This window comes from Phyllopteryx taeniolatus, chromosome 8 (genome assembly GCF_024500385.1).
Source record: "Phyllopteryx taeniolatus isolate TA_2022b chromosome 8, UOR_Ptae_1.2, whole genome shotgun sequence".
NCBI lineage: Eukaryota > Metazoa > Chordata > Actinopteri > Syngnathiformes > Syngnathidae > Phyllopteryx > Phyllopteryx taeniolatus.
Window position 1 is genome coordinate 15,788,494 of NC_084509.1, and position 25,008 is coordinate 15,813,501.

A 25,008-nucleotide genomic window follows, 5' to 3' on the forward strand; every position below is an offset into this window, starting at 1 on the left:
GGCAAGGCCCCGGGGGTGGATGAGATTCGCCCATACTTCCTAAAGGCGCTGGATGTTGTGGGGCTGTCCTGGTTGACACGCCTCTGAAACATTGCGTGGACATCGTGGACAGTGCCTCTGGATTGGCAGACTGGAGTGGTGGTCCCCCTTTTTAAGGAGGAGGACCGGAGGGTAGTCTTCCAACTAAGATAAGATGGTAAGGTTTATTCAGGGGCGCTGGAGAGGAGGGTCCGTGGTGAAGTCGAATCTCTGATTCAGGAGGATCATTATGGTTTTCGTCCTGGCTGTGGAACAGTGGACCAGCTCTACACCCTCTGCAGAGTCCTCAAGGATGCATGGGAGTTCACCCAACCATCTAGTTTTGTGGACTTGGAGAAGAAAATATTAAGTAGAGTGAGCATTTTTAAAAAGTTATTTAGGCACTCCTAAATGAGCAAAATATGGCCAGAATCTAATTTTACGCAACAAAGTTACATAAAATCCAACATAACTCCAAAATGTAGAACACAAATGGGTTTTAATTTTTTAATCATACTGTACAATCAAAGTAAAATTTTACAATAAAACAAAATATAGAATTATATTTTCACTCAAGATATTCAACGTAAAGCACATGGATGCCAAACCATCACATACGTCCTTCACAACTTAATCCTGGATCACAACCTAGTTTTATTTCTTTTATTCATTAAAATCTCTTCAATGATAATCTCGCTCTCATTGAGTTGATCTTATGCATTCTATCTGCAGCTCTCGATGTCTAAAAGAAACAATATGCCTCAAAAGTGTCATTCGGGCTCTTCTTTATGTTAATACAAATGATATAAAATCCTTGCAAAACTATCAGCGCTCGGTTAACTGTTATTTAAAGGGCAATCAAGAAGGTGAAAACTGGAATCATGATTAACAGTAGCAGGCGAAATCATAACATTCAGCACCTCAAAGTTTTCGGATTCTTTATTGTATTTTGCGGTTGTTGGTTATTATGTTAAATAGAAAGCCAATGCCTCCCTGGGAACATTGCCATCTCTTTAACATTACAAAATATTAATAATGAAAAATAATCTTTGCTGTGTTGGGTAAACAGAAACAATGACTGCTCAGTGAGTGTTTAGTACACTTCTATTATATTATATTGTGTGTACACACACACACACAGTGGGTACGGAAAGCCCCCCCCCCCCCCCCCTTAAATTTTTCACTCTTTGTTATATTGCAGCCATTTGCTAAAAACATTTGTTAAATTTTTTTCCTCATCAATGTACACACAGCACCCCATATTGACAGAAAAAAACAGAATTGTTGAAACCTTTGCAGATTAAAAAAGAGAAAAATTGAAATATCACACAGGCATAAGTATTCAGACCCTTTGCTGTGACACTCATATATTTAACTCGGGTGCTGTCCATTTCTTCTGATCATTCTTAAGATGGTTCTACACCTTCATTGGAGTCCAGCTGTGCTTGATTACTGATACTGATTGGACTTGATTATGAAAGCCACACCCCTGTCTATATAAGACCTTACAGCTCACAGTGCATGGCAGAGCAAATGAGAATCATGAGGTCAAAGGAACTGCCGGATGAGCTCAGAGACGGAATTGTGGCAAGGCACAGATCTGGCCAAGGTTACAAAACAAATTCTGCTGCACTTAAGGTTCCTAAGAGCACGGTGGCCTCCATAACCCTTAAATGCAAGACGTTTGGGATGACCAGAACCCTTCCTAGAGGTGGCCAAACTGAGCAATCGGGGGAGAAGAGCCTTGGTGCGAGAGGAAAAGAAGAACCCAAAAATCACTGTGGCTGAGCTCCAGAGATGCAGTCGGCAGATGGGAGAAAGTTCTAGAAAGTCAACCATCACTGCAGCCCTCCACCAGTCGGGGCTTTATAGCAGAGTGGCCCGACGGAAGCCTCTCCTCAGTGCAAGACACATGAAAGCCCGCACTGGAGTTTGCTAAAAAACACCTGAAGGACTCCAAGATGGTGAGAAATAAGATTATCTGGTCTGATGAGACCAAGATAGAAGTTGTTGGCCTTAATTCTAAGTGGCATGTGTGGAGAAAACCAGGCACTGCTTATCACCTGTCCAATACAGTCCCAACAGTGAAGCGTGGTGGTGGTGGCAGCATCATGCTGTGGGGGTGTTTTTCAGCTGCAGGGACAAGACGACTGGATGCAATCGAAGGAAAGATGAATGACGCCAAGTACAGGGATATCCTGGACGAAAACCTTCTCCAGAGTGCTCAGGACCTCAGACTGGGCCGAAGGTTTACCTTGTAGAAAGACAATGACCCTAAGCACACAGCTCAAATAACGAAGGAGTGGGTTCAGAACAACTCCGTGACTGTTCTTGAATGGCCCAGCCAGAGCTTTGACTTAAACCCAATTGAGCATCTCTGGAGAGATCTAAAAATGGCTGTCCACCAATGTTCTCCATCCAACCTGACAGAACTGGAGAGGATCTGCAAAGAGGAATGGCAGAGGATCCCCAAATCCAGGTGTGAAAAACACGTTGCATCATTCACAAAAAGACTCATGGCTGTATTAGCTCAAAAGGGTGTTTCTACTAAATACTGAGAAAAGGGTCTGAATACTTATACTTCAGTTTTTATTTTTTAATAAATCTGCAAAAAAATTAACAATTCCGTTTTTTCTGTCAATATGGGGTGCTGTGTGTACATTAATGAGGAAAAAAAAAATGAAAAATTATTTGAGCAAATGGCTGCAATATAACAAAGAAAGAAAAATTTAAGGGGGTCTAAATGCTTTCCGTACAGACACACACACACACACACATAGTAAATATGTTTGTCTTGTCACTGTGTTTATGGCTGACGCCATTTTGACTTACTGCACATATATGTGGCGCCTCAAAACGTTATTTCCTGATCGGAACAGCAGGGGTCACAGCGTTGCTGGTGCTGCCAGTTGGTATGTGTGTGAAAATCAATCGCCAGATGTGCGCGTGTGTGTCACCGATTGTAATTAACTCGCAATTGTCCAATTCAGTCGGCTGCATCGCTCGGTGTGTTGGGGGCTTGAGATATCAAAATTGGTTTGCCAATCGCAACCATTTAAGTGTGCTAAATATCCAAGAAAAGAAAAAATAATCAGGAAGGGGGAATCTACTTTCTCAGTGGAGTTCCCCTCTCCTGCTCAAAATCGCATCATTCCCATCATGTTTACAATTGGGCAATTTGAAACAGCTATTCAACTAGCTGTGAGGCTGTAGTCTGTTGCATGAAGGCTGTATTAAATATGATTTAAATGCAGTGTTAGACGAAAGTCTTCAGGAATCTGCGGCGACAAGCACACCACAGATTAGCCACAAAAAAAGGCAGAGGAGCACTCTAGATGTGGAAGAGGGAAGCAAACAAGGATGAAGTCATTGTTAGGCACAGTGTGGATCAAGTCTGGTCACTTGGTCCCAGCTGCAGCTTCTCCTGCTTATGCTTATCCAGCCACTCTAAGATCTGTTGTCTGAGCTCCTCGTTTGGCCTGATCTGGTCCATGGTGAGAGGGCTGCGGTTGAACGGGTCTGTCTGGTCACTGGAATGAGGACACACTCTTTATACAGAAGCTCTACAAAGACATGCTATTTCAGTTTTGTTTTAGTTGTGGTTCACTTGTGGACATCAAAACTGTGACAAAAAACTCTTGGGCTATGTTCACACTGCAGGTCAATTTCGATTTTTTGCCCAAGGTGACTTTTATCCGTTTTTCTCCATTTCCGACCCAGGCCTCTTTCATATGTGGATATAAATTTGATATGTATCTGATGCGAGTGCAGTTTGAACGCTCATGTTGCACCCATCCGACCTACACGTCATCAAAAGGATGTCAAATGTCACAATAGTTCGACAAAACAGACACACCACAAAAGTAACGGCAGATGAAGGAGCTGAAAACAGTCAGTGGCAAAAAGAAGAGGTTTTAGAACTGATATAAGAATACTTTATGTTGGCTCCAGTTGCACAGAATCCTTGAAATTGCCACAAATGCGTCATGATGAGACCTACGCGAGGGAGTGCATTTACTTCCGTAAAAACGGTGCCTCATGTCTGTGCGCGTGCAATGTGACGCCCTCTTGTGCACAAGCGTGACATCACAGACTCATTCCGTCCGCACTCCACAGTAGAAGTCACTTATTTTTGTAGTGTGAACGACTACATAAAAAGATTGAATTGGGCACCATGCCCTAAAGTGTGAGCGAAGCCTTATACACAGGGCCATCAGTGGTGCAATGCAGAGGTTCACATCGCTGACTTTCACACAACTGTCTTGGTTTTGAGTCCCGCTCAGTAGTCCATTCAAAATCTGCATGTGACAGTATGGCGACCAGTCCAGTGTGTCATGGCTTTTTACCGTATGTGACCCTGAACAGGATAAAATGGTATAGAAAATGTATGGGTGGATGTTCTATAATCTAAATTCTAGAAGATGCTTTATACATTAATTTTAGGTGTCCTCTTTATCTACATTTTTAGAGGAAGTTCTTTAATACTAGCACCCTTGTTTTAATCAAACTATACTGTGTTATTCTTGGTGCAGTTTGTTTGGTCAGTGGTGAACACAGCATTCAAACTCGGGAGCACACTGAAGCAAGTGATCGCTATGGTTTCAAAGGAACTTTGGTGCGCTTTGTTTGTGGAGAAAAAGATGAGCTTTCTCTCATCTTTTTCTGATCTAGGCATAACACAAAAAAAAGCTGATGAATGAACCACTCACCCGAAACAGCATAATGGTTACATGAGTACAGGTAGCATTTAAACCAATCACACACCTGCCTTACAGAAAAAAACATCTTCAGGTTAGTACTCAGTTAGACGCATGTATTGTTTTCACCGTGTCAAGAGGGATAATTTGATCAAGACGTCTAAATTGCACTTGGCTATTTGTTGGTGTAAAGTAGCCTGGTTACTGGTACATTGAGATAAAAGTTGAATTTGTTTCCCATTGAAATGAATGAAAATTCCATTATTCCAGGCCCCCCCCCCCCCCAAAAAAAAAAATTATTTTTTTGTAATGTTTGTTTAATAAGGAAAGTTGCACTCTATAATATCATACTAAATTGTTCTACAAAAACAGAATAATAAATGAAAATAAAGTTTGTTCATCATGATTAAATGCTTCAATTCGATTCATTGTGCTGTTCCTTCTGGTGTCCTTGACCACTGGAGGGCAGTATGATACAGTCTTGCAGACATTTACGAAGAATTGTTTCACATCTACTGTGTATCAGTAAAATGCTGTAATTCTAGTCATTTTTCACAGAGGAAAGAATATGTGCCTGTGAGTATTGTGATAGTTGTTGCTTCACCATTTGTGTTCACGTTTGTTGACCGCAACTATCGATGCAACTATCAAAGTGTTATGCCTAGATCAGACTACAGGGTTTTAGCCCCGATATTGGCCCGATTAGCTATCGCAGCCGATTTCCTAGATCAAGCCCAACATATTTTGTCGGGAACGACAACATTTCTTGTAGTGTGACATAATCCACGACCAACGGCACTATGAAAGCCCTACGATGCCAAAATGCATGTCTAGCATGTTTGATTTTTTTTGGATATCTTCCGTGTAGTGTGACATATCAACGACAACTCTCCGAGAGTGCACCTAGGCCTCGACCAATAGGATTGCGTACTGTGACCGGCACTTTGAATGAACGTCCTATCCCGAGCACTGGTGATGAAAACCACGTCTTTCCTCATTTTGTTCTTTTTTCCCCTGACAGAATACAGTACATTGGCGCGGTGCATTGTTGTTGTTGTGGGTAACGAGTATCCGGTCGCGTTGACCGGTGACACGTTTTTTGGTTCCGCCTCTCTGACAGTGTTTGATTTGACAAGATAAAGCCCGGTGATCGTAAAAGACAGGGTGTGGTGGTATCGGAATACATGTCTTGTAGTGTATGCCAGTAGTCTGACATAGTGCAATCGTGAAAGACCAAATTTGTCTTGTAGTCTGATTCCAGGCCTTAGACCGTCAATGGCATTTTCCAATATGCGTTAGTATTAAGATAGTGGGGGCATTCTTACGGCAAAGTTCTTTGATCGTTTTAAATACACAACATGGAATTCTCTGTTTTATGTTGACTTAGACAGTAAACTTCAACTGGGACTGGCATTAAACAGCTTGAAGCCTCTTTTTTGAGGAATGGTCCATTATCTTCCAAACTGCTGCTTATCGGGAAGTGAATAGAGTTTAGTATACTGCCACCAAACAGCATTCGTATCTCAAGTCAATCTATCCATCCATTTTCTGTACCGCTTATCCTCATTAGGGTCACGGGAGAGCTGGCGCCTACCCCAGCTGACTCTGAGCGAGACTCGGGGTACACACTGAAGTGGTCGCCAGCCAATCCCATGGCACATGTAGACAAACAATCATTCACTCACATGCTCACCTATTGGGCTATTTAGAGTCTTCAATTAACCTACCATGCATGCTTTTGGAATGTGGGAGGAAACCGGAGTACCCGGCGAAAACCCATGCAGGCACGAGGAGAAGATGCAAAGTCCACACAGGCGAGACCGGATTTGAAACCAGATGTCCAGATGTGCTAACCAGTCGTCCACCGTGCCGCCCAATTCAAGTCAAAGCAAAAAAAAAGAATAATAATAAATTGTCCAAATGACAGCATGTACTGTATCTTGGGACACTCATACTGTATTTCAAGGCACTACTTTATGATCAACAAAGCCCAATTTTGCAGTGATTCACTTGGATTTTTTACAGCGTAAGAAAAATACAAACCTGGGGCAAAACAGATCAAGTTTACAAACCCCTTAATTGATTGGGACAACAGAAAGGAAATTATAGGCGTGCAATCACCCTGATGTTGAGCTAACCTGAGGAGATGCCTTGCTATTGTGGAGCGGTCGACCGTGACGTTGGAAGAAGGAAGAAGAACGGGATCCAGCATCAGGGTGGACATAATTGGGTCTAAGAACTCTTCTGGGGCTTCTGAATAAGTTTCCTCTTCCTGTTGCTGTCGATCTGCATGGGACTACAGTACAGGCACAGTCACAGGACAGTTTGACCTTGCAATTATACACAGAACCCACCCCCCATACATTTTTTTTTTTTTTTAATTCATACCTTTATTTTATCAGCAAGGAGTCCAAAAGCCACTATCATGTCCCCGGGCTTGTTGATCTTCTTCAGTACCCTCACTGTTTGAGAAAAGAGGATAGGGGAGTACGACCGTCCATCCTTTGGGACAGTAGCACAGAAATTCTCCTCATCTCTGTCAAAGAAATATTAAAATACACATTTATTTGTAAACCAAACCAAGTGCTTGGCCCTCTAGCCAACATGAAAAAGATCACAGTAAATCAACTGTTTGCAACTCCAATCGTCTAGAATCTTTCTCAGTGTTCAAGAGAGTGTTCAAAACATACCCCAGGTTCAGGTAGATGGTGCAGATGTCAGAGACAAGCTGCTGCGGCTTGAAGTCAAACTCGCTGAAGTCCTTCACTTTAAGAGCCCCCATCTTGGGTCCAACCAGATGCTGCAGGAAGTAGTTGAGCATGGAGATGATCCTTTCAGCCAGAAAAGGATGCACAAAGATTCCCTTGATCTCTGGAAGAAAAAAAAATCAGGGAGATTACTGCAAAAGAAAAGCAAGGATTTAAAATATACATTTGAACGGGTCTGACCTGAGGTGAGGAAGGCCAGCGTGCCGATGGTCTCATTAGACATGATATTGTGGAAGCGGCCCAGCTGTCCAAACATCTGCAGGCTTGACTCCCTCTCCCGTTGGGCATCGGGGGCCAGGTCATCCCACTCCCCTCGATCCTGCTCCAGCTGCAGAATCTTGATGTTGCTCAGGTACTGCAAGATTTGAAACAAAAACAACTAATAAAAACTCCATTCTTTTCAGCACTGTTGTCGAAAAATTACTCCAAAAGGGGTATGCATTATTTCTGTGGAGAGATTTTTGTCTCATAGCCTTACCTGAATAGCCTCATCTAAAAGGAAGATGGCATCATTCATCAGCAAATTGAGGAACCTGAGGAACAGAGGAGGATTCATGGCCTCCAGGTTCTTGGATGCATAGTCTGCCAAATGCTGAGAAAACACAAAGTACAGTAACTCACTGATTTGATACTTGGCTGTTGGAAATAAGAACATAATAACAACCAAGTCTGTCTTTTTCCCCCGAAACTGGATGGACAAAAAAAAGAGATCCCCTAATACCTTGATACTCTCTCGATAGTTATTTTCACCCCACATGAACTTGAGGATGGGATACATGGGTCTTCTGTAATTAAACTTCTGTTCAAATTGATGAGGATCACCTGAAGAACAACAGAAAAGGAAGTGTTTCTTTACATCCATTACTATTTCTAGTAATACAATCTGTAATTTCTCTGTGGAGAACATCAGAATGAAAAATTTTTTAATTGGGTTTCGCAAACACCCGAAGTAACCAATTTTCAATCTAGTCGCTGCCGGGCAGAATCCTTGCATTTCCAAGGTACTACTTTTCAGGAAAGTAAGTTGGTATTATATCTTACATTGCCATCATATACCATTGTGCATAAACATCAACACAACCCCAGCCCGAAATCATGTTCAATCACTAATACTCTCACACAAGCACTCACACACACACACACACACACACACACACACACACACACACACACAAACACACACACAAATCACTTATTTATGATGCTGTCATTGTTTAAAATTGTACAGACACTTCCCAAACTATTTTTCAAAGGTCTAAGAACCATGAATGATGCAATAAAAAAAAACTATTAGCTGAGCAGTGTACTTGGCAGAAATTAATCTGCATGCAAACTTTCCTTCTTGCCTGACCAGTGTCTTGTACGTCGAAGCATTACAGCAATTCATTTTTAACACAACAGGCTCACTCAAATACATAAAATCTATTTTCATTCATTATTGTCTAAAAAAAATCCAGACTTAATCTTGATGCAACATAATGTCCACGGCTCCTGCAGAGTGAAGAGGCAGAGTTTTAAGACACTTCTCAGACAGTTCAAGTGTCCAAGAGCGTTATTAGATTTGTTCTTAAGCTCTTTCAATACTTAAAATTGGTTACCAATGCGTAGAAATTAAAGACGACTTAGAGAGAGACCAACATTATCAATATATGAAAAATGTGAAATTGACCATATTTGGACATACAATATGGGGTTTTTCCCTGATAGCAACTATATAATATACAATACCTTTATAATCTGCTCTTCAAGCTGCAATGTCTCACCTGTAAATTCAATGTCTACAAACACAGTGATGAGGGCTTCGGCCAACTGAGGTGCGTATTTGTAAGAGCAGAAGACTCTCTGTCGCTGAAAGACAATTGGTTGAGGACTCCCAGGCGCCAGAGGCAACATGTGGGGCATCACCGCCTCCAAGACCTCTGCCAGCTCCGCTCTTAAATGAGGATTCTTCAACCTGTTGTGAATGCAATAAGAGGTTTTTGCTGAACCATTAATGGCTTTGTGTTTTATCTAACACAATCAAATCCTATACCGTACCTCTCTACATTACCCATGAAGACAGTGATAAAGTTCAGAATCTGCTCCAGACTTTCAGCAGAGGATTCCAAAACATCATCAGCAAATGGACGCAGGAAGATGAAAAAATCTCCCAAATTCTCTGCAAAAAACTCTGAAAAACATGTAAAGGCACTGCAGTAAATATAATCCCATAGAACACGTTGTTTAATAGAGTGGAACCTAGATTTAACGTACCCAGGGGTATTCCAGCAAGCAGGTTACGTAAAAACTCAGAGGAAGTTGACCCTGAGATGAGGAAAAGCCTCATCATTCCATTTCAAAGAGCTGGGGAAGAGGAATTCTGACACAGTCACCCCGGTAACAGACTCTGTGAACGGTAAACTCAATCCTGACTTTCTACGTGTCTCCTCCCACCTGACGCACACACGGCTTGACTGTTTCTCAGCAATCCCATCGATATTGAGGTAGAACTAATTCTTAAAATGATGTGCTGGCATTCCCAGACTAATTTCTGATCACAAACTATGGCTTTTCAAACTCAGTCAACACAGCGGATTTGTGCTGACGTCGGTGCAAATTTCATGCAACGATGTGTCTGCTGGTGAGCAAAGTCACTATTGCAGTGAAACGGCCGTTTTGGTGATTGCAGGTGATATAGAAATCCATCCGTCCATTTTCTGTACCTCTTATCCTCACTAGGGTCACGGGCGTGCTGGAGCCTATCCCAGCTATCTTCGGGCGAGAGGCGAGGTACACCCTGAACTGGTCGCCAGCCAATCGCAGGGCAGATACAAACAAACAACCATTCGTACTCACATGAACACCTACAGGCAATTTAGAGTCATCAATCAACCTACCACGCATGTTTTTGGGATGTGGGAGGAAACCGGAGTACCTGGCGAAAACCGACGCAGGCACGGGGAGAACATGCAAACTCCACACAGGCGAGGCCGGGATTTGAACCCCAGTCCTCAGAACTGTGAGGCAGATGTGCTAACCAGTCGACAACCGTGCCAGATATAGAAATCATTCATCTAAACATATTTTATGTTTTATCAAATAATAATACTAGGACCAGGCTCATAGTAGGACCAATCTAATTCAGGGGTGGCCATGTAACCTGTTGCTCAATAATAAATGGGTCAGTTTTTCTCATACATACTGTTGCTGAATATTGTTCTCTGTTTAAGTATTATCACTTGATCAAGCCTTTACTAACATTCCATACTAGAAAATAAGTAAAGTATGATTATTGCTGAAATCGGATCAGAACGATAATGGCTAAACATCAGGCTGCAATATCGGTATTAGATAGGAAGTGAAAAAGTTGGGTCGGGACATCCCTACAATTTTCCCTCCATTGAAATTCAGCGGAACAACGGTGCACCATAATCTGCCACAGCACGTGACGCACACCGGTCCCCATGGAGAAATTTTTTCCCCTCCTCGCTCCCGCGACGTGCAGTTAGGGAACTATGAGGCTGACTGCCATAACGCTGTTTTATGAATCTTGTACAGCCGCAGCCTCGCAACCCAACACGTGGTGGCAGACTACAAGACACAGCCCAAGTAACACAAAACACATCACACTTTATGGAAGATGTATTTTCTCAGTTGTGGGCATAATGGTCAATTCCACGCTATACTGATAGTAATCAGTCTGGTTGTAATGAATGAGGAAGTGGCAGTTCCGCTGGCAATGGGCTCAGTTCGCCGTTGCGTCGCAACACAACATGCGTGGTGGCAGACGGCAAGACAACCAAATAACACCAAACACACTACACTTCAGGGAAGATGTATTTTTTCAGGTTGTGGGCATAGTTTCATGGCCAATTGCACTCTATACTGGTACAACTGGGAGAAGTTATTTATGAATAAGCAAGTGCATTTCAGCCAAATGGCCCCTGCATGTATTAAGGGCGCTTGGTGTTTATATAGTGGGGGATCCTCCTCCTCGTGACGCCACAAGGATATTTTTTAGCCCCGCCCACCAAATCAGGGCCATTTAAAATGTGAAATAAAGTTTAAACCATATCTCAACAAGTACGAGATTGTTCACAGGCTTTGCCCATTTTCAGCACTTCAAACATATTTAATGTATTTTGAAACAAAACACAGATTTTTGTTATGGGGGTCTTAAATACCACTTTCCAAATAGTCTCGAAAGAAAATTTGCAGCAGATATCCCCAGTGTCCGGCAGGGTTTTGAGAATCACTGGTTTAATACATTCAATGTACTGATCCCGTACTGATTACTGAAAAGCCTCAACCTTACCTGGTACAAAGGAGAGCATGGTGTTCTGCAGGGAGGGCAAAGGAAAACTGAGTGCTACATGTTCGGGGCCCCGATTTCCCACAGCGAACTGAACCAGCAGAGCAGCAGTGGACGCTTGGAGGTTAAGGCAGCATTGCAGCATGGCAGGCTGTGTGGTGGCAGCTTTGGTTGACAAGAAGACAATCATCAGGCGCTCAAACTGCTCCAAGAGCTGCTCCGTCCTTGGGTTTCCTGTGCGATGGGCCTCCTCGCATGTCACCTGGAGCCGGTGGAGAGACTGGTTCATCTTGACCAGCTGCTCGTGGAGTCTGCGGATGCACAATGACAACAATACAACACTGACTCATGTTTGTGACATACCACTAGGGGCACAATGTATACTCAGAGTATGGGAACCTATGGCTATGCCTCAGACAACTGACAACTAAATTGTCAAACCTTACGCCATATTTTCTTAGCCCCTGACATGGTTTGCCATCCTTGCTGTATACTAAAAGCTATGTTATTCCCAGCATCACAATTTGGATGATAATGTGCAGTGAACCTGTGGAAGCCGAGATGCAGGGTGAGCTGTGTGAGGACGAGGTTTTCCGTCAGCAGGCTGTAGGACTCCACTACGTGCTCTTGCATGTGCTGGGAGGGCATGGGGGTCAGACAAGTTTCCTTGTCAAGTCCTGGCGAAGGATAAAGCTGATTATTCAATTGTGAAAGGTAATGTAATCCTTTGGAAAATGCCATTGCCACTACAAAGAGTGGTACATCAACAGTGTTTCCATAAAACCTAATCACGAGCACCTAAATAGCGCAGAGCTAAACAATAGTCACTTCAAAATCAGATGGAATGCTAGGAATCTTCTTGATCAAAAAGACGACATTGTAATACAATCATACATCGGCTCAACAACCTGATCTAATGCAATTTGACAGAGAACTTGTCAAACGGGATAATCCATGTTAAATTAAATATTGCAGTCAAATTTGCCACCAAGATGAGCTCTGGACAAAACTCATTCCATCTTTTGAATTTGCATACATTAAGTTAAGAGGCCATTAAAAACATTCATTCATTCATTTTTCGTACCGCTCATTAGGGTCGCGGGCATGCTGGAGCCTACCCCAGGTAACTGCAGGTGAGAGGCGGGGTACACCCTGTACTGGTTGCCAGCCAATCGAAGGTCACATATAAACAAACAATCATTCGCACTCACATTCACACTTATGGACAATTTAGAGTCCTCAATTAACCAACCATGGATGTTTTTGGTATGTGGGTGGAAACCGGAGTACCTGGAGAAAACCCACACAGGCACGGGGAGAACATACAAATTCCATACAGGCGAGGCCGGATTTGAACCTGGGTCCTCAGAACTGTGAGGCAGATGTGCTAACCAGTCGGTGCCGCCCCCATTAAAAACAGATTTTGAAAATGTTTATTTTATGACTTCTACTAGGTAATAACATACAGTGGGTACGGAAAGTATTCAGACCCCCTTAGATTTTTCACTCTTTTTGCTAAAATCATTTAAGTTCATTTTTTTCCTCCTTAATGTACACACAGCACCCCATATTGACAGAAAAAAATGGTATTGTTGAATTTTTTGCAGATTTATTTATTAAAAAAAGAAAAACTGAAATATCACAAAGCCATAAGTGTTCAGACCCTTTGCTGTGACACTCATATTTTTTAATCGGGTGCTGTCCATTTCTTCTGATCATCCTTGGGGTTCTACACCTTCATTGGAGTCCAGCTGTGTTTGATTATACTGATTGGACTTGATTAGGAAAGCCACACCCCTGTCTATATAAGACCTTACAGCTCACAGTGCATGTCAGAGCAAATGAGCATCATGAGGTAAAAGGAACTGCCTGAAGAGCTCAGAGGCAGAATTGTGGCAAGGCACAGATCTGGCCAAGGTTACAAAAAAATGTCTGCTGCACTTAAGGTTCCTAAGAGCACAGTGGCCTCCATAACCCTTAAATGGAAGACGTTTGGGATGACCAGAACCCTTCCTAGAGGTAGCCATCCGGCCAAACTGAGCAATCGGGGAGAAGAGCCTTGGTGCGAGAGGAAAAGAAGAACCCAAAAATCACTGTGGCTGAGCTCCAGAGATGCAGTCGGCAGATGGGAGAAAGTTCTAGAAAGTCAACCATCACTGCAGCCCTCCACCAGTCGGGGCTTTATGGCAGAGTGGCCCGACAGAAGCCTCTCCTCAGTGCAAGACACATGAAACCCCGCATGGAGTCTGCTAAAAAAAACACCTGAAGGACTCCAAGATGGTGAGAAATAAGATTCTCTCGTCTGATGAGAACAAGATAGAACTTGTTGGCCTTGATTCTAAGCTGTGTGTGTGGAGAAAACCAGGCACTGCTCATCACCTGTCCAATACAGTCCCAACAGTGAAACATGGTGGTGGCAGCATCATGCTGTGGGGGTGTTTTTTAGCTCCAGGGACAGGACGACTGGTTTTAATAGAAGGAAAGATGAATGTGGCCAAGTACAGGGATATCCTGGACGAAAACCTTCTCCAGAGTGCTCAGGACCTCAGACTGGGCGGACGGTTTACCTTAAAAAAAGACAATGACCCTAAGCACACAACTAAAATACCGAAGGAGTGGCTTCAGAACAATTCCGTGACTATTCTTGAATGGCCCAGCCAGAGCCTTGACTTAAACCCAATTGAGCATCTCTGGAGAGACCTGAAAATGGCTGTCCACCAACGTTCACCATCCAACCTGACAGAACTGGAGAGGATCTGCAGAGGAATGGCAGAGGAGCCCCAAATCCAGATGTGAAAAACTTGTTGCATCATTCCCAAAAAGACTCATGGCTGTATTAGCTCAAAAGGGTGCTTCTACTAAATACTGAGCAAAAGGTCTGAATAATTATGGCTGTGTGATATTTCAGTTTTTCTTTAATCTGCAAAAATTTCAACAATTCCGTTTTTTTCGTGTCAATAGGGGGTGCTGTGTGTACATTAATGAGGAAAAAATTATGACCTCATATGATTTTAGCAAATGGCTGCAATATAACAAAGAGTGAAAAATTTATGGGGGTCTGAATGCTTTCTGTACCCACTGTACTCTCTTTCATATTGTAGTCTGGAAACTAATTGACATGTCGGCAAAAATGGGAAGTTGCACGAACAGCATTGTTTCCATCAAAAGGTACGGTTCGATTCAACACACATTTGACAATTAATTGGACAACGGAGAACATTTTATGTGTGGCTATGGAATTAATAAATGGGAGTTAAACAAAAGCGCTGTTTAAGAAAAATTGTGGATGAAAACAGAATGATGATTAAAAGCCATGTTTCTTGTTTAAACATAAACACTTCACTGTGTAGCGTTTTTTTCTTTATCTCGCTGGTACGTTATGTGGTCATGCTGTTTACGTAGGTAGTCGGGGTGGGACGGCTATAGGTAACCCACGGTATGGTCCATACCTCGAATGTTGGGCCACGGTTCTGAACTGAACTGTACCACTTGGTTTCTATAGACCAACCTGTGTTGGTAAAACGGCAGGGGTAATAAATATGGTCATGAGATGGAAGCTATATTTACCTCTCGCATGCACATTGCAAATGCGCCTCTCTTCTTCACTCAAGTCTTTCACTGCACAGTACGTGGGGTTAAATGTGAGCAATTTGGGGGAACGTGGCCGGCAAAAGGGCTGGCACAGCTTCAGAAGTGCAGCACCCAAATTCAAGAAGAACGCATCTGAGGCGTACATCTGAAAGAAGATCTCAGGCATTTGATTGGCCCAAATCTTGGCCCGGCCAGAGTTTGCGTGTAGGCAGTTGCCCAACCATGACAGCAGCAGGTGGCGTGTCTCATTCGACCGCTGGAGCAAGTATTTAAACATTTGATGCAGCTTGTCGTGAAACTGGCCCATAAACTGCAAAAGAAAGTAGGTAAACGTCATCATTGCACCCTCTTCCTACATTGGGCTGACAATCAGAGTGGTTGCAGTGACAACATAAGACTGTCAGAAATGTTCACCTGATGGATGTTGGCCTCCTGGAACTTAGTCTCTTGAGGGCTGGATCTGGAGGGGTTCAGGAAGTAGCCATGTCCCTCCACCACTCCAGGTGTTTTCAGCAAGCAAGATACACTCAACACTGTTCCTAAAAGGCTCTTTTGGTACAGCAAGCCATTAGCCGGATCTTTGGGCTGAATGTGTTCCATCAATACCTGGAAGCATCAAGTATCAGTGAGCAGTTTCTTGTAACGTGTACAAATAAAATATCCCTGAGTGCTTCCTGACCTTGGCGATGTCTTTATTGTAGCTGAAATAGAGAAGCACATCAAGGTAGAAGTAGAAGACGGGCTGACACAGATCCATGTCTTTGATTCTACCCTGGAAAATATCAAGCACTGGAACGATCACCTCCTTGAAGGTCCGCACCTCTTGGTCAGAGAGCAAGCCCACAATCACTTCCTCAACAAACTCCACCACCTCATCCGGCTCTGAAATGCAATTGGGATGTTGCAAGGAGCGGAAATTACATGCAAAGCTTGCACTGTGACAAAGTCAGCACACAAGGACTCGACTGGGCTCAATTCAGAACCTACGGGCACTACTGTAAGCATCCAGCAACAGGTCCAGAAGCTGCTCGTACACACTCTGGTTGATGTAGATCTCCGGAGTGAGCAGAACTGTGCTCGTGTTTGAGACCGTCAGGTTCTTACAACGAACGGAGAATGGCAGTAACTTCTCTGGCACCTTGGTCACCTGATAATAGTGAAAAGAGTCACTGAATAATGGAAAAGATCAATAGAGTGACAAAATTAGCCCAAAATGAAAATGAACGGCTAAAGACATTTTGTAGTCGACTATAATGCAATGAAAGTCTCGTCGAAGTTGAGTAATCAAGGATGTCAGAGTCCCTAAACAGTTCTTCAGCCACAGACTGGTTAGGTAGAAACAACAAATCAAAACAATTGATTCAAAATACAACATCATACGTTGGATGTAGTTTGTAATTTGTGGGAGGCCTGTGCATGTTACTTTCAGCCGGTCTCATTTTTTGTTTGATAGAATTGCATAGCGTGTTAAAAAAACATTTTTCTGCTTCCACTTGTGCTTTTATTGTAATTTGAGGATAGACTTGCATATTTTCCAAGTGACTAGGCTAGGAGTCTCTTTGTTTGGTAAACTATTTCCACACACTTGTATCATAGTATGGCCATTTGCGACGAGTGTCGCGACAAAGTGTTGTAAAACGACATAAGATCTTGTTAACAAACAGTTGTTGCCCGCGCATTATTGGGCATAACATTTTGTTGACAAAGATGGAGCTTCACATCATGCCGCTGCCCTCGTTCCTCGCCGGCTTTCCCATTTAACCGCTAGTATGAATATTTTACAACTACCGGCGATTGGAATAGCTGTAGCTTGCAGGGCTAACCACTGTTCTCATCCTCTACCAGTTTATTTACTTATTCCAACACCTGTGCAGATGGATGAAGACTGTGTAATCTGGTTGAGTGTCCTCTGTAAATTGTCCAATTGACGAGATACCAAAAACGTGACGAACGATTTGTCAATTTCAAGCTTTAAAAGTCAATGCAGAATAGTAAAGTCAAATTATCGACTAATTGGTTCAACCCCTTGGCCCCAGTTCTATTATTATTATACCTCTTCCTTTGCTCTCTGATAACAAGCAAAAAGGTATGGGATGGCACATTTCTCTCCAGCGTCACGGTCAGCTGACAGGTTCACAGCATTGCATGATGTCATGTAGATGAGGTGGTTTCCTGGTTCGAGCAGCAGCAAACGATTAAATAGTGCCTGGAAGAAAGAAATGGTGCAAGCACGAGCCAAAATGCATTAACATCTTGTGGTACTCTGTAAATTTAATCTTTGTTCCTGTAAAACTAACTAATAGCTTGTGAGTATACACTGGGGCAAAAAGTATTTAGTCAGCCACCAATTGTGCAAGTTCTCCCACTTAAAAAGATGAGAGAGGCCTGTAATTTTCCATTATAGGTATACCTCACCTGTGAGAGACAAAATGAGGGGGGAAATAAAATTACAAAAAAATCCAGAAAATCACCTTGTCTGATTTTTAAACAATTTATTAGAAAATTATGGTGGAAAATAAGTATTTGGTCAATAACAAAAGTTAATCTCAATACTTTGTTATATACCCTTTGTTGCAATGACAGAGGTCAAACGTTTTCTGTAAGTCTTCACAAGGTTTTCACACACTGTTGCTGGTATTTTGGCCCATTCCTCCATGCAGATCTCCTCTAGAGCAGTGATATTTTGGGGCTGTCGCTGGGCAACACAGACTTTCAACTCCTTCCAAAGATTTTCTTTGGGGTTGAGATCTGGAGACTGGCTCGGCCACTCCAGGACCTTGAAATTCTTCTTACGAAGCCACTCCTTTGTTGCCCGGGCGGTGTGTTTGGGATCATTGTCATGCTGAAAGACCCAGCCACGTTTCATCTTCAATGCCCTTGCTGATGGAAGGTTTTCACTCAAAATCTCAGCCTTTGTTACCTTGATCCCAGCTCTCTGCAGGTCATTCACTAGGTCCCCCCGTGTGGTTCTGGGATTTTTGCTCACCGTTCTTGTGATCATTTTGACCCCACAGGGTGAGATTTTGCGTGGAGCCCCAGATTAAGGGAGATTATCAGTGGTTTTGTACGTCTTCCATTTTCTAATAATTGCTCCCACAGTTGATTTCTTCACACCTAGCTGCTTACCTATTGCAGATTCAGTCTTCCCAGCCTGGTTTAGGTCTACAATTTTGTTTCTGGTGTTCTTTGACAGCTCTTTGGTCTTGGCCATAGTGGAGTTTGGAGTGTGACTGTTTGAGGTTGTGGACAGGTGTCTTTTATACGGATAACGAGTTCAAACAGGTGCCATTAATACAGGTAACGAGTGGAAGACAGAAGTTACAGTTACTTATTTTCCACCATAATTTGCTCATAAATTCTTTAAAAATCAGAATGTGATTTTCTGGATTTTTTTCCTCATTTTGTCTCTCATAGGTGAGGTATACCTATGATGAAAATTACAGGCCTCTCTCATCTTGCACAATTAATGGCTGACTTCATACTTTTTTGCCCCACTGTACATTCAAAGCTAAAGAAAGGATTGTGTCCCTCGAACCTGTTCTATGTTGTCCATGTCCAGCCAATCCTGTCCATCCAAATCAGCCGCCATCTCCTCCAGGTAAACACAGCGAGGTGGGATCCCATTGCCCCCTCTAAGACTGGGATCACCTAAAGGCAAGGAGAAAATGTGCATGTGCACTAGGTTAATCACACTTGGAAGAATTAAAACAACAGCTCAACATTTGACCACACAAGAATAAGAGGATTTCATTCAGAAGACGGAGTTTATTTCTGTGGCTGGGAAATGGATTTCAGTGCTGTGTGCGTGCATGTACAGTGGATGGCTTGGGGCTTTTTTACAGTGTACTTCCTATAAATAACGGCTCATTCTTAAACAGCACACCTAGCACGCTCAAAGTGAAAATTCCCATACATGTGTGGGTAATGAGTCATGCTTCAGTTCCCGCACACTCTGTAACTTCACTATATGACAAAATCAACGTTTGATGGACTGATAGAGGAGAAACATGTAACATTGAAAATCATCTTTGTGGGTGTCATCGTCAGTACCGAGATTGCTTTCTGTCACCTATAGGACTGGAGTGGAACATCAATACATCCATTTTTTTACACCGCTTGTCAACATCAGGGTCACACCCATTGGACAATTTAGTCTTCAAGGAACCTTGGAGACATGTTTTTGAAATGTGGGAGGAAGTCAGAGTACCCAGAGAAACCCCACACGAAACCGGGAAGAACATGTAAACTCCACACAGGATGGAAGAATAAGCACTTATCAAAAAAACAAACACACAATTATGATAAATTGGCACTTTGACTCATGAGCAGTGATGCCGGTAACGCGTTACTACCAAAAAAAAAAACAAAAAAAAAACATTTTGAGTAACAAGCAAAGAAACGTGTTACTTTCCTCAGGAAATTAATTGGGCTACAGTTACTTCTTTCCACCAACAATAGTTAGTTTTGCATCATCAATGTCTCTCATAAAGTACTACTTTGTAGCTGCTGATTTGAACAAAGAGCAGTCAGACCGAGACCGCTCTTTTTTACAACAAATGGAAGAAAGCGATTGGGAAGTGATTGTTTATTACACAATGCACAGTGACAGTGCAGTACCATAAAAGTGCAAAGAAATGCACGATTTCACTGTCACCATGCTATTCTTGTTATTTTCCTTAGTAAAAAGTGTATTTTATTGTTTGATTGTTAAGAATACAGTTTAACTGGCATGTTAAACGCGCAATGCATCGAGGGTTAATTATTCATATCGAAGTGTGAAATCATAAATCGGTCATGGAGGGTAAGGACTGACTCATTGAAGGAGTTACAATACTTAGCTTAATTAACATTTACAATTAAAAGTGAGAACTTGAAACTTCGTCTGGAGTTCGGACTGTGAGCTGGTTGAACGCACTGCACGGCTGACGTCACGTAGTAAGTGCTCCCCCCGTCAATCGTCTACAGCTTTGCTAGTTAAACTTGTCACTGGGGGCGAAAAGGTTTTCTCGCTCTTCGCATCAAAATTACTGTGGTGGGAGCAATGGTGTGTGTGTGTGTGTCAATCACTTTCACGTTTACATACACGCGTGCACAAATGCACGCATGCACTCACACGCACACACACAGTTGCCTTCATGGACTACAATCGGCATCTATCTTTTTTTCTTTTTCTGTTTGGCTGTTAGGTCAAGCAGAATGGAGCATCTGTATCCCTTTTATGCCGGCTCAGTTTTACTGTGTCACAGTGGAGTTTTTAAGCTGCCGCTGTGGTTTCTTAGTATTATAATGGCTATTTATTGAGAATCAGAGTCGATCAGTCGAACAGAAAGTTTCTAGAGTGGAGTGAGAAAAGAAGACAAAAGACAAAGCACTAATTGTTAAACACGATGAGAAAAGTAAATCATTATATACCTAGAACTATGAAACATTAGATATGAGTGTTATATGGGGCAGTAGTGCTACAACCTGTGAGGGAAGTACAGGACAAGATAGGGCAGGACAAGGACAGGAGAAGAAGCATGCAGGACAAGGGTCGTGAACCCGGCTGTACAATTGAAGTGTGGTGGGAGTGAATATGTAAATTATAAAAGTCTATAGGCTTCTTCATACCCCCGCGCTCGCGCGGCTGACAGGGCCCGCATTGTATCACTTGACTGACGCATTGGGCCGCGCAGCCCCTATGCATCACTTGGCGCGCACGCGGCAAAAATTGTTGCTGCGCGTAGAATGCCGCGGAGATCATCTCTTGTGATTAGTCCGTTTTAGTCACATGCTGTGATGACATACTCAGCGTTCCCCTCGTTTCCACAAAGCACCGACGCCGCCGCCTTCTTGTTTGATTTTGCAGCATAATTAAACATATCATCTGGTCCTCTAGGTCCATTTGTTCTTGAAGTCACTGTTCCACGGTCGCCATTGTTGTTGCTTTGTTCCTTATTCCACAAAGGAAAAACGGCTACCGGAAATGGCCAAAAACTGGAGAGGAAACTCCTCGCTGTGGTGTCCTAGCCCATACCAGCTGTAGCGACACCCCTGACTTGGAGGAGAACTGCAGTACATTTTCAAAACTGCACGCATGGGTTGCGCTCGAGTATAAACGCAAACTGCGTGCGGGATAGCCGCAGTGACGTCAGCGCGGTCACAGCCCGCGCGAGTATAAAGAAGCCTTAAAGGACGAGAGTGTGAGTGAGGGGATACCCAAGCAATTCGCATATTCATGAGTTATTTGTCGCAATAAGTGAGTGGTTCCACACCCAGCGAAAAAGTCCCAGGGGTGTATGCCTGCGGACACATGCAAGTGAACTGACACCGTTTCACATGCACAATGACTGACAGACGTGTCCTGTAATTGCTGCGCCTGCACCGCGGTGGCTGAGGACCCCACCCAATCAATCGAGAGGCGGGATCGGGCCCAGGAGTCCACCCGAGAGCAGTCTGGACTGCAGGCAGGCCAGTCTTATACCCGCACTCTTTTACTACGAAGCCACGCTGTTGTAACACGTGCAGAATGTGGTTTGGCATTGTCTTGCTGAAATAAGCAGGGGCGTCCATGAAAAAGACGTTGCTTGGATGGCAGCATATGTTTCTCCAAAACCTGTATGTACCTTTCAGCATTAATGGCGCCTTCACAGATGTGTAAGTTACACATCCCATTGGCACTAACACAGCCCCATACCATCACAGATGCTGGCATTTGAACTTTGCGTCCATAACAGTCCGGATGTTTCTTTTCCTCTTTGGCCCAGAGGACACGACGTCCACAATTTCCAAAAACAATTTGAAATGTGGACTTGTCGGACCATAGAACACTTTTCCACTTTGCATCAGTCCATCTTTGATGAGCTCGGGCCCAGAGAAGCCGGCGGCGTTTCTGGGTGTTGTTGATAAATGGCTTTTGCTTTGCATAGTAGAGTTTCAAGTTGCACTTACGGATGTAGCGCCGAACTGTATTTACTGACATTGGTTTTCTGAAGTGTTCCTGAGCCCACATGGTGATGTCCTTTACACATTGATGTCGGTTTTTGATGCAGTACCATCTGAGGTACTGCATCATAATACATTATGTCTGTGTATTATGTATGTATTGTTATACTGCCCCCTGGTGGCCAAGGCATGCACACCAGAAAGAGCAGCACAATGCCCATCAAATTATCATGAAGCACAAACTGTTTAATTATTTAAATTCTATTGAATTATGTTATTGCTGTATGTTTTAATGAAGTGCAATACTTCAGTGATTTTTTTACTCATGAAATCTTTTTGGGGCACTGGAATGTATTAAAGGCATTTCCATTCATTTCAAAGGGGAAAGATGATTTGAGTGTTGAGTTATGAGCATGGTCACGGATTTACCTCGTAAGTCAAGGCACCACCAATAATGGTTGGCAAACAGTCCAAGTCCAGTGAATGAGGGGATAAATGTATTGAAAGTCTTTATTTACTCACTGTTGTCTAAGGTGATAAGAAATATACGCTGGATCATGTGATTCACATTGAGTTGCTCGCACAGTTCCTGCCGGGATCGGAAGGATCGGCTTATCTCTGCCACCGAGTCGTCATTGTCATCGACGCTGTCTGACACAGAGTTCTCAGACTCTGACTGGCTCTCTCCGGAGTCATCTTCAACAGTGTGACACAAACAGTCAGGGAACAACATTAACAGGTTTATGTAGAATTTAGTTAGACATCAAGGTTAGTACTGAAGGACGACATTTTGAAGTGTATCATCTTTTTTTTTAATTACATTTTTTTCCCCCCACAAGAAAGCTGTTCATGTTTTTGTGTCGTTTTATTACTTTATACAACTTTGCCATGGCATTCTGTTGCTCCTGATGTCGCATTGTATTGCAATGTGGTCATGTGTATGGGTGTAAACTATTTTTTTATTTGAGCTGCTGATGGTGCGGGTGGGTGTGGGGGTTGTGGTGGTGGTAGAGCACTATGTTTGTTGTGTATTGTTGAAATGTATGTTTTTTATTATTTTCTGCATTTGTGTTGGGAGCCCCTCGAGAACAAGATGCTGAATTTCAAGGGGCTATCCTAAATAAATTGAAATTGATCTCAAACCATAATTCCTCTAATAGTGGCCTTTGTTCTCATACGGCGATTCACAGTCTCCCTCTAGTGGTATACTACACTATCACTGAATTAAATGTGCATAATGTTACAGTAGCTTAAACATTTTTATTTAAGTATTTCTGTTAAGTATAGTTCAGTTGTATTTAACTTTTAATTACAGTGGTGCCTTGAGATACAAATGCCCCAACATTTTTGCCGTCGTTCTGCACATATTTTGCTTTCACTTGCGGGCTAAGTTTTAAGATATCAGCACTGTATGGTGGCAGTGAACTCAGCTTCACAACAAGCAGGAGTTTGGCAGATAGTACACAATTCTTCAAGAGACTTTAAGCTCTTAGCTTAATGCTAACAATGCAAAACACAATAGACTGGCTAACAAATAGAATCAGTGTCTCTGCATTGTAACACTTTAAGCAACTGATATTTGACCAAAAACTGTCTAGCAACACACATAGACAAAAAATATAACAATACTTAAAAGGTATAATCTTTATGCTCTGTGAATAGTGATTAATATTACTGTTGCTTACAGAGTAACTTGTAACCATCTCCATATATCCCTATGTCTGTATTATACTGCCTCCAGGTAGCTAAGGCGCACATATCAGAAGGAGCAGGATAATGTCCATTGAATTGAAGTGACGCGAAAAATTTGTCATTACTTTATGTTACTATAAAGTACAACATTATAGAGTGCTATTTTCCTTTTTAAAAAACACATTCAAACATTTTTGTTTATTTTGGCGGGGAGGCTGGAGCAGGTTGATGACATTTCCACACATTTTATTAGGGAAAGATGATTTGAGAGATGAGTTTTGAGTTACGAACACGGTCACAGAACAAATTAAACTCTTATCTCAAGGCACCCCTGTACAATATGTTTAATCTTTAACAACTGTTTGCTTTTAAACATTTATTTAGGACATCTTTATTTTAATCTTTGTGCAATAAATGGCTTTGAGAAGTTCTTCATTACTCACCTGGCGGTCCAGTGGGTAACAGTGTAGACTTTTGGCCTGACGCAAACTGCTTGGCATCAGCCAAAGAGCTGAAGAGGGCAGCGAAGGGGTTGCAGGAGATGTTGTGGTTGTTGTTGTTGCCCTGGTCAGTCATCTCACTGAGGCTCAACACTCAGTCATAGCCTTAAAGGGGACACATTAAAATATATATATATCAGGGTTTCACATATATACATTTATAAGTGAATGTTGGTCACTAATAGATTTTGCCGCCATCTGTTTGTCCTTGCTGTGAATGCAGCGTGTCATTACACACAGGTCAGTCGGTGGCAGTATGCATTAACTCCGCCAAGGCGCACAGCTTGGTCTGCCAGATGAAGCCGGCCGCCAGTGCGACTTGCGAGGGACACAAATAGACGCAAGGTAAGAAGTAACGCCATCACAAAAAAATTGGTACAAATATGTGGCCAAACAAGTCCAGCAGTTCGAACATGTCGAATGTATGTTATATTACGCTATCTCTGTTAGCTAAAGCATAGACATGTGCATAGACAGGAGCAGTGTTGTACCTGAATGAGTTCAATGAACGAAAGTTCATGAACTAG

General features: G+C 42.7%; 1 protein-coding gene across 3 annotated transcripts in view; it reads right to left on the reverse strand.

Moving 5' to 3' along the window:
• Nucleotides 1-511: 511 nt before the first annotated feature.
• Nucleotides 512-25,008, reverse strand: part of ube4a (ubiquitination factor E4A (UFD2 homolog, yeast)) — a 29,174-nt gene continuing 4,677 nt past the window's right edge. Inside the window, exons 2-22 of one of the 3 annotated variants that reach the window (XM_061781900.1) lie at nt 24,720-24,799; nt 24,425-24,586; nt 22,812-22,985; nt 18,901-19,013; nt 17,419-17,571; nt 16,353-16,512; nt 16,045-16,247; nt 15,780-15,971; nt 15,342-15,675; nt 12,322-12,451; nt 11,778-12,085; nt 9,521-9,653; nt 9,247-9,437; nt 8,205-8,305; nt 7,962-8,075; nt 7,664-7,838; nt 7,406-7,586; nt 7,104-7,251; nt 6,854-7,011; nt 6,443-6,564; nt 512-3,548 (exon numbers count right to left, since the gene is read on the reverse strand). In XM_061781900.1, coding sequence (XP_061637884.1) covers nt 3,466-3,548; nt 6,443-6,564; nt 6,854-7,011; nt 7,104-7,251; nt 7,406-7,586; nt 7,664-7,838; nt 7,962-8,075; nt 8,205-8,305; nt 9,247-9,437; nt 9,521-9,653; nt 11,778-12,085; nt 12,322-12,451; nt 15,342-15,675; nt 15,780-15,971; nt 16,045-16,247; nt 16,353-16,512; nt 17,419-17,571; nt 18,901-19,013; nt 22,812-22,985; nt 24,425-24,557 — 3,306 coding nt within the window. In that variant the 5' untranslated portion in view covers nt 24,558-24,586; nt 24,720-24,799 and the 3' untranslated portion in view covers nt 512-3,465. The remainder of the gene's footprint in view (nt 3,549-6,442; nt 6,565-6,853; nt 7,012-7,103; nt 7,252-7,405; nt 7,587-7,663; nt 7,839-7,961; nt 8,076-8,204; nt 8,306-9,246; nt 9,438-9,520; nt 9,654-11,777; nt 12,086-12,321; nt 12,452-15,341; nt 15,676-15,779; nt 15,972-16,044; nt 16,248-16,352; nt 16,513-17,418; nt 17,572-18,900; nt 19,014-22,811; nt 22,986-24,424; nt 24,587-24,719; nt 24,800-25,008) is intronic. The other 2 variants (XM_061781899.1, XM_061781901.1) reach the window with 2 other exon arrangements.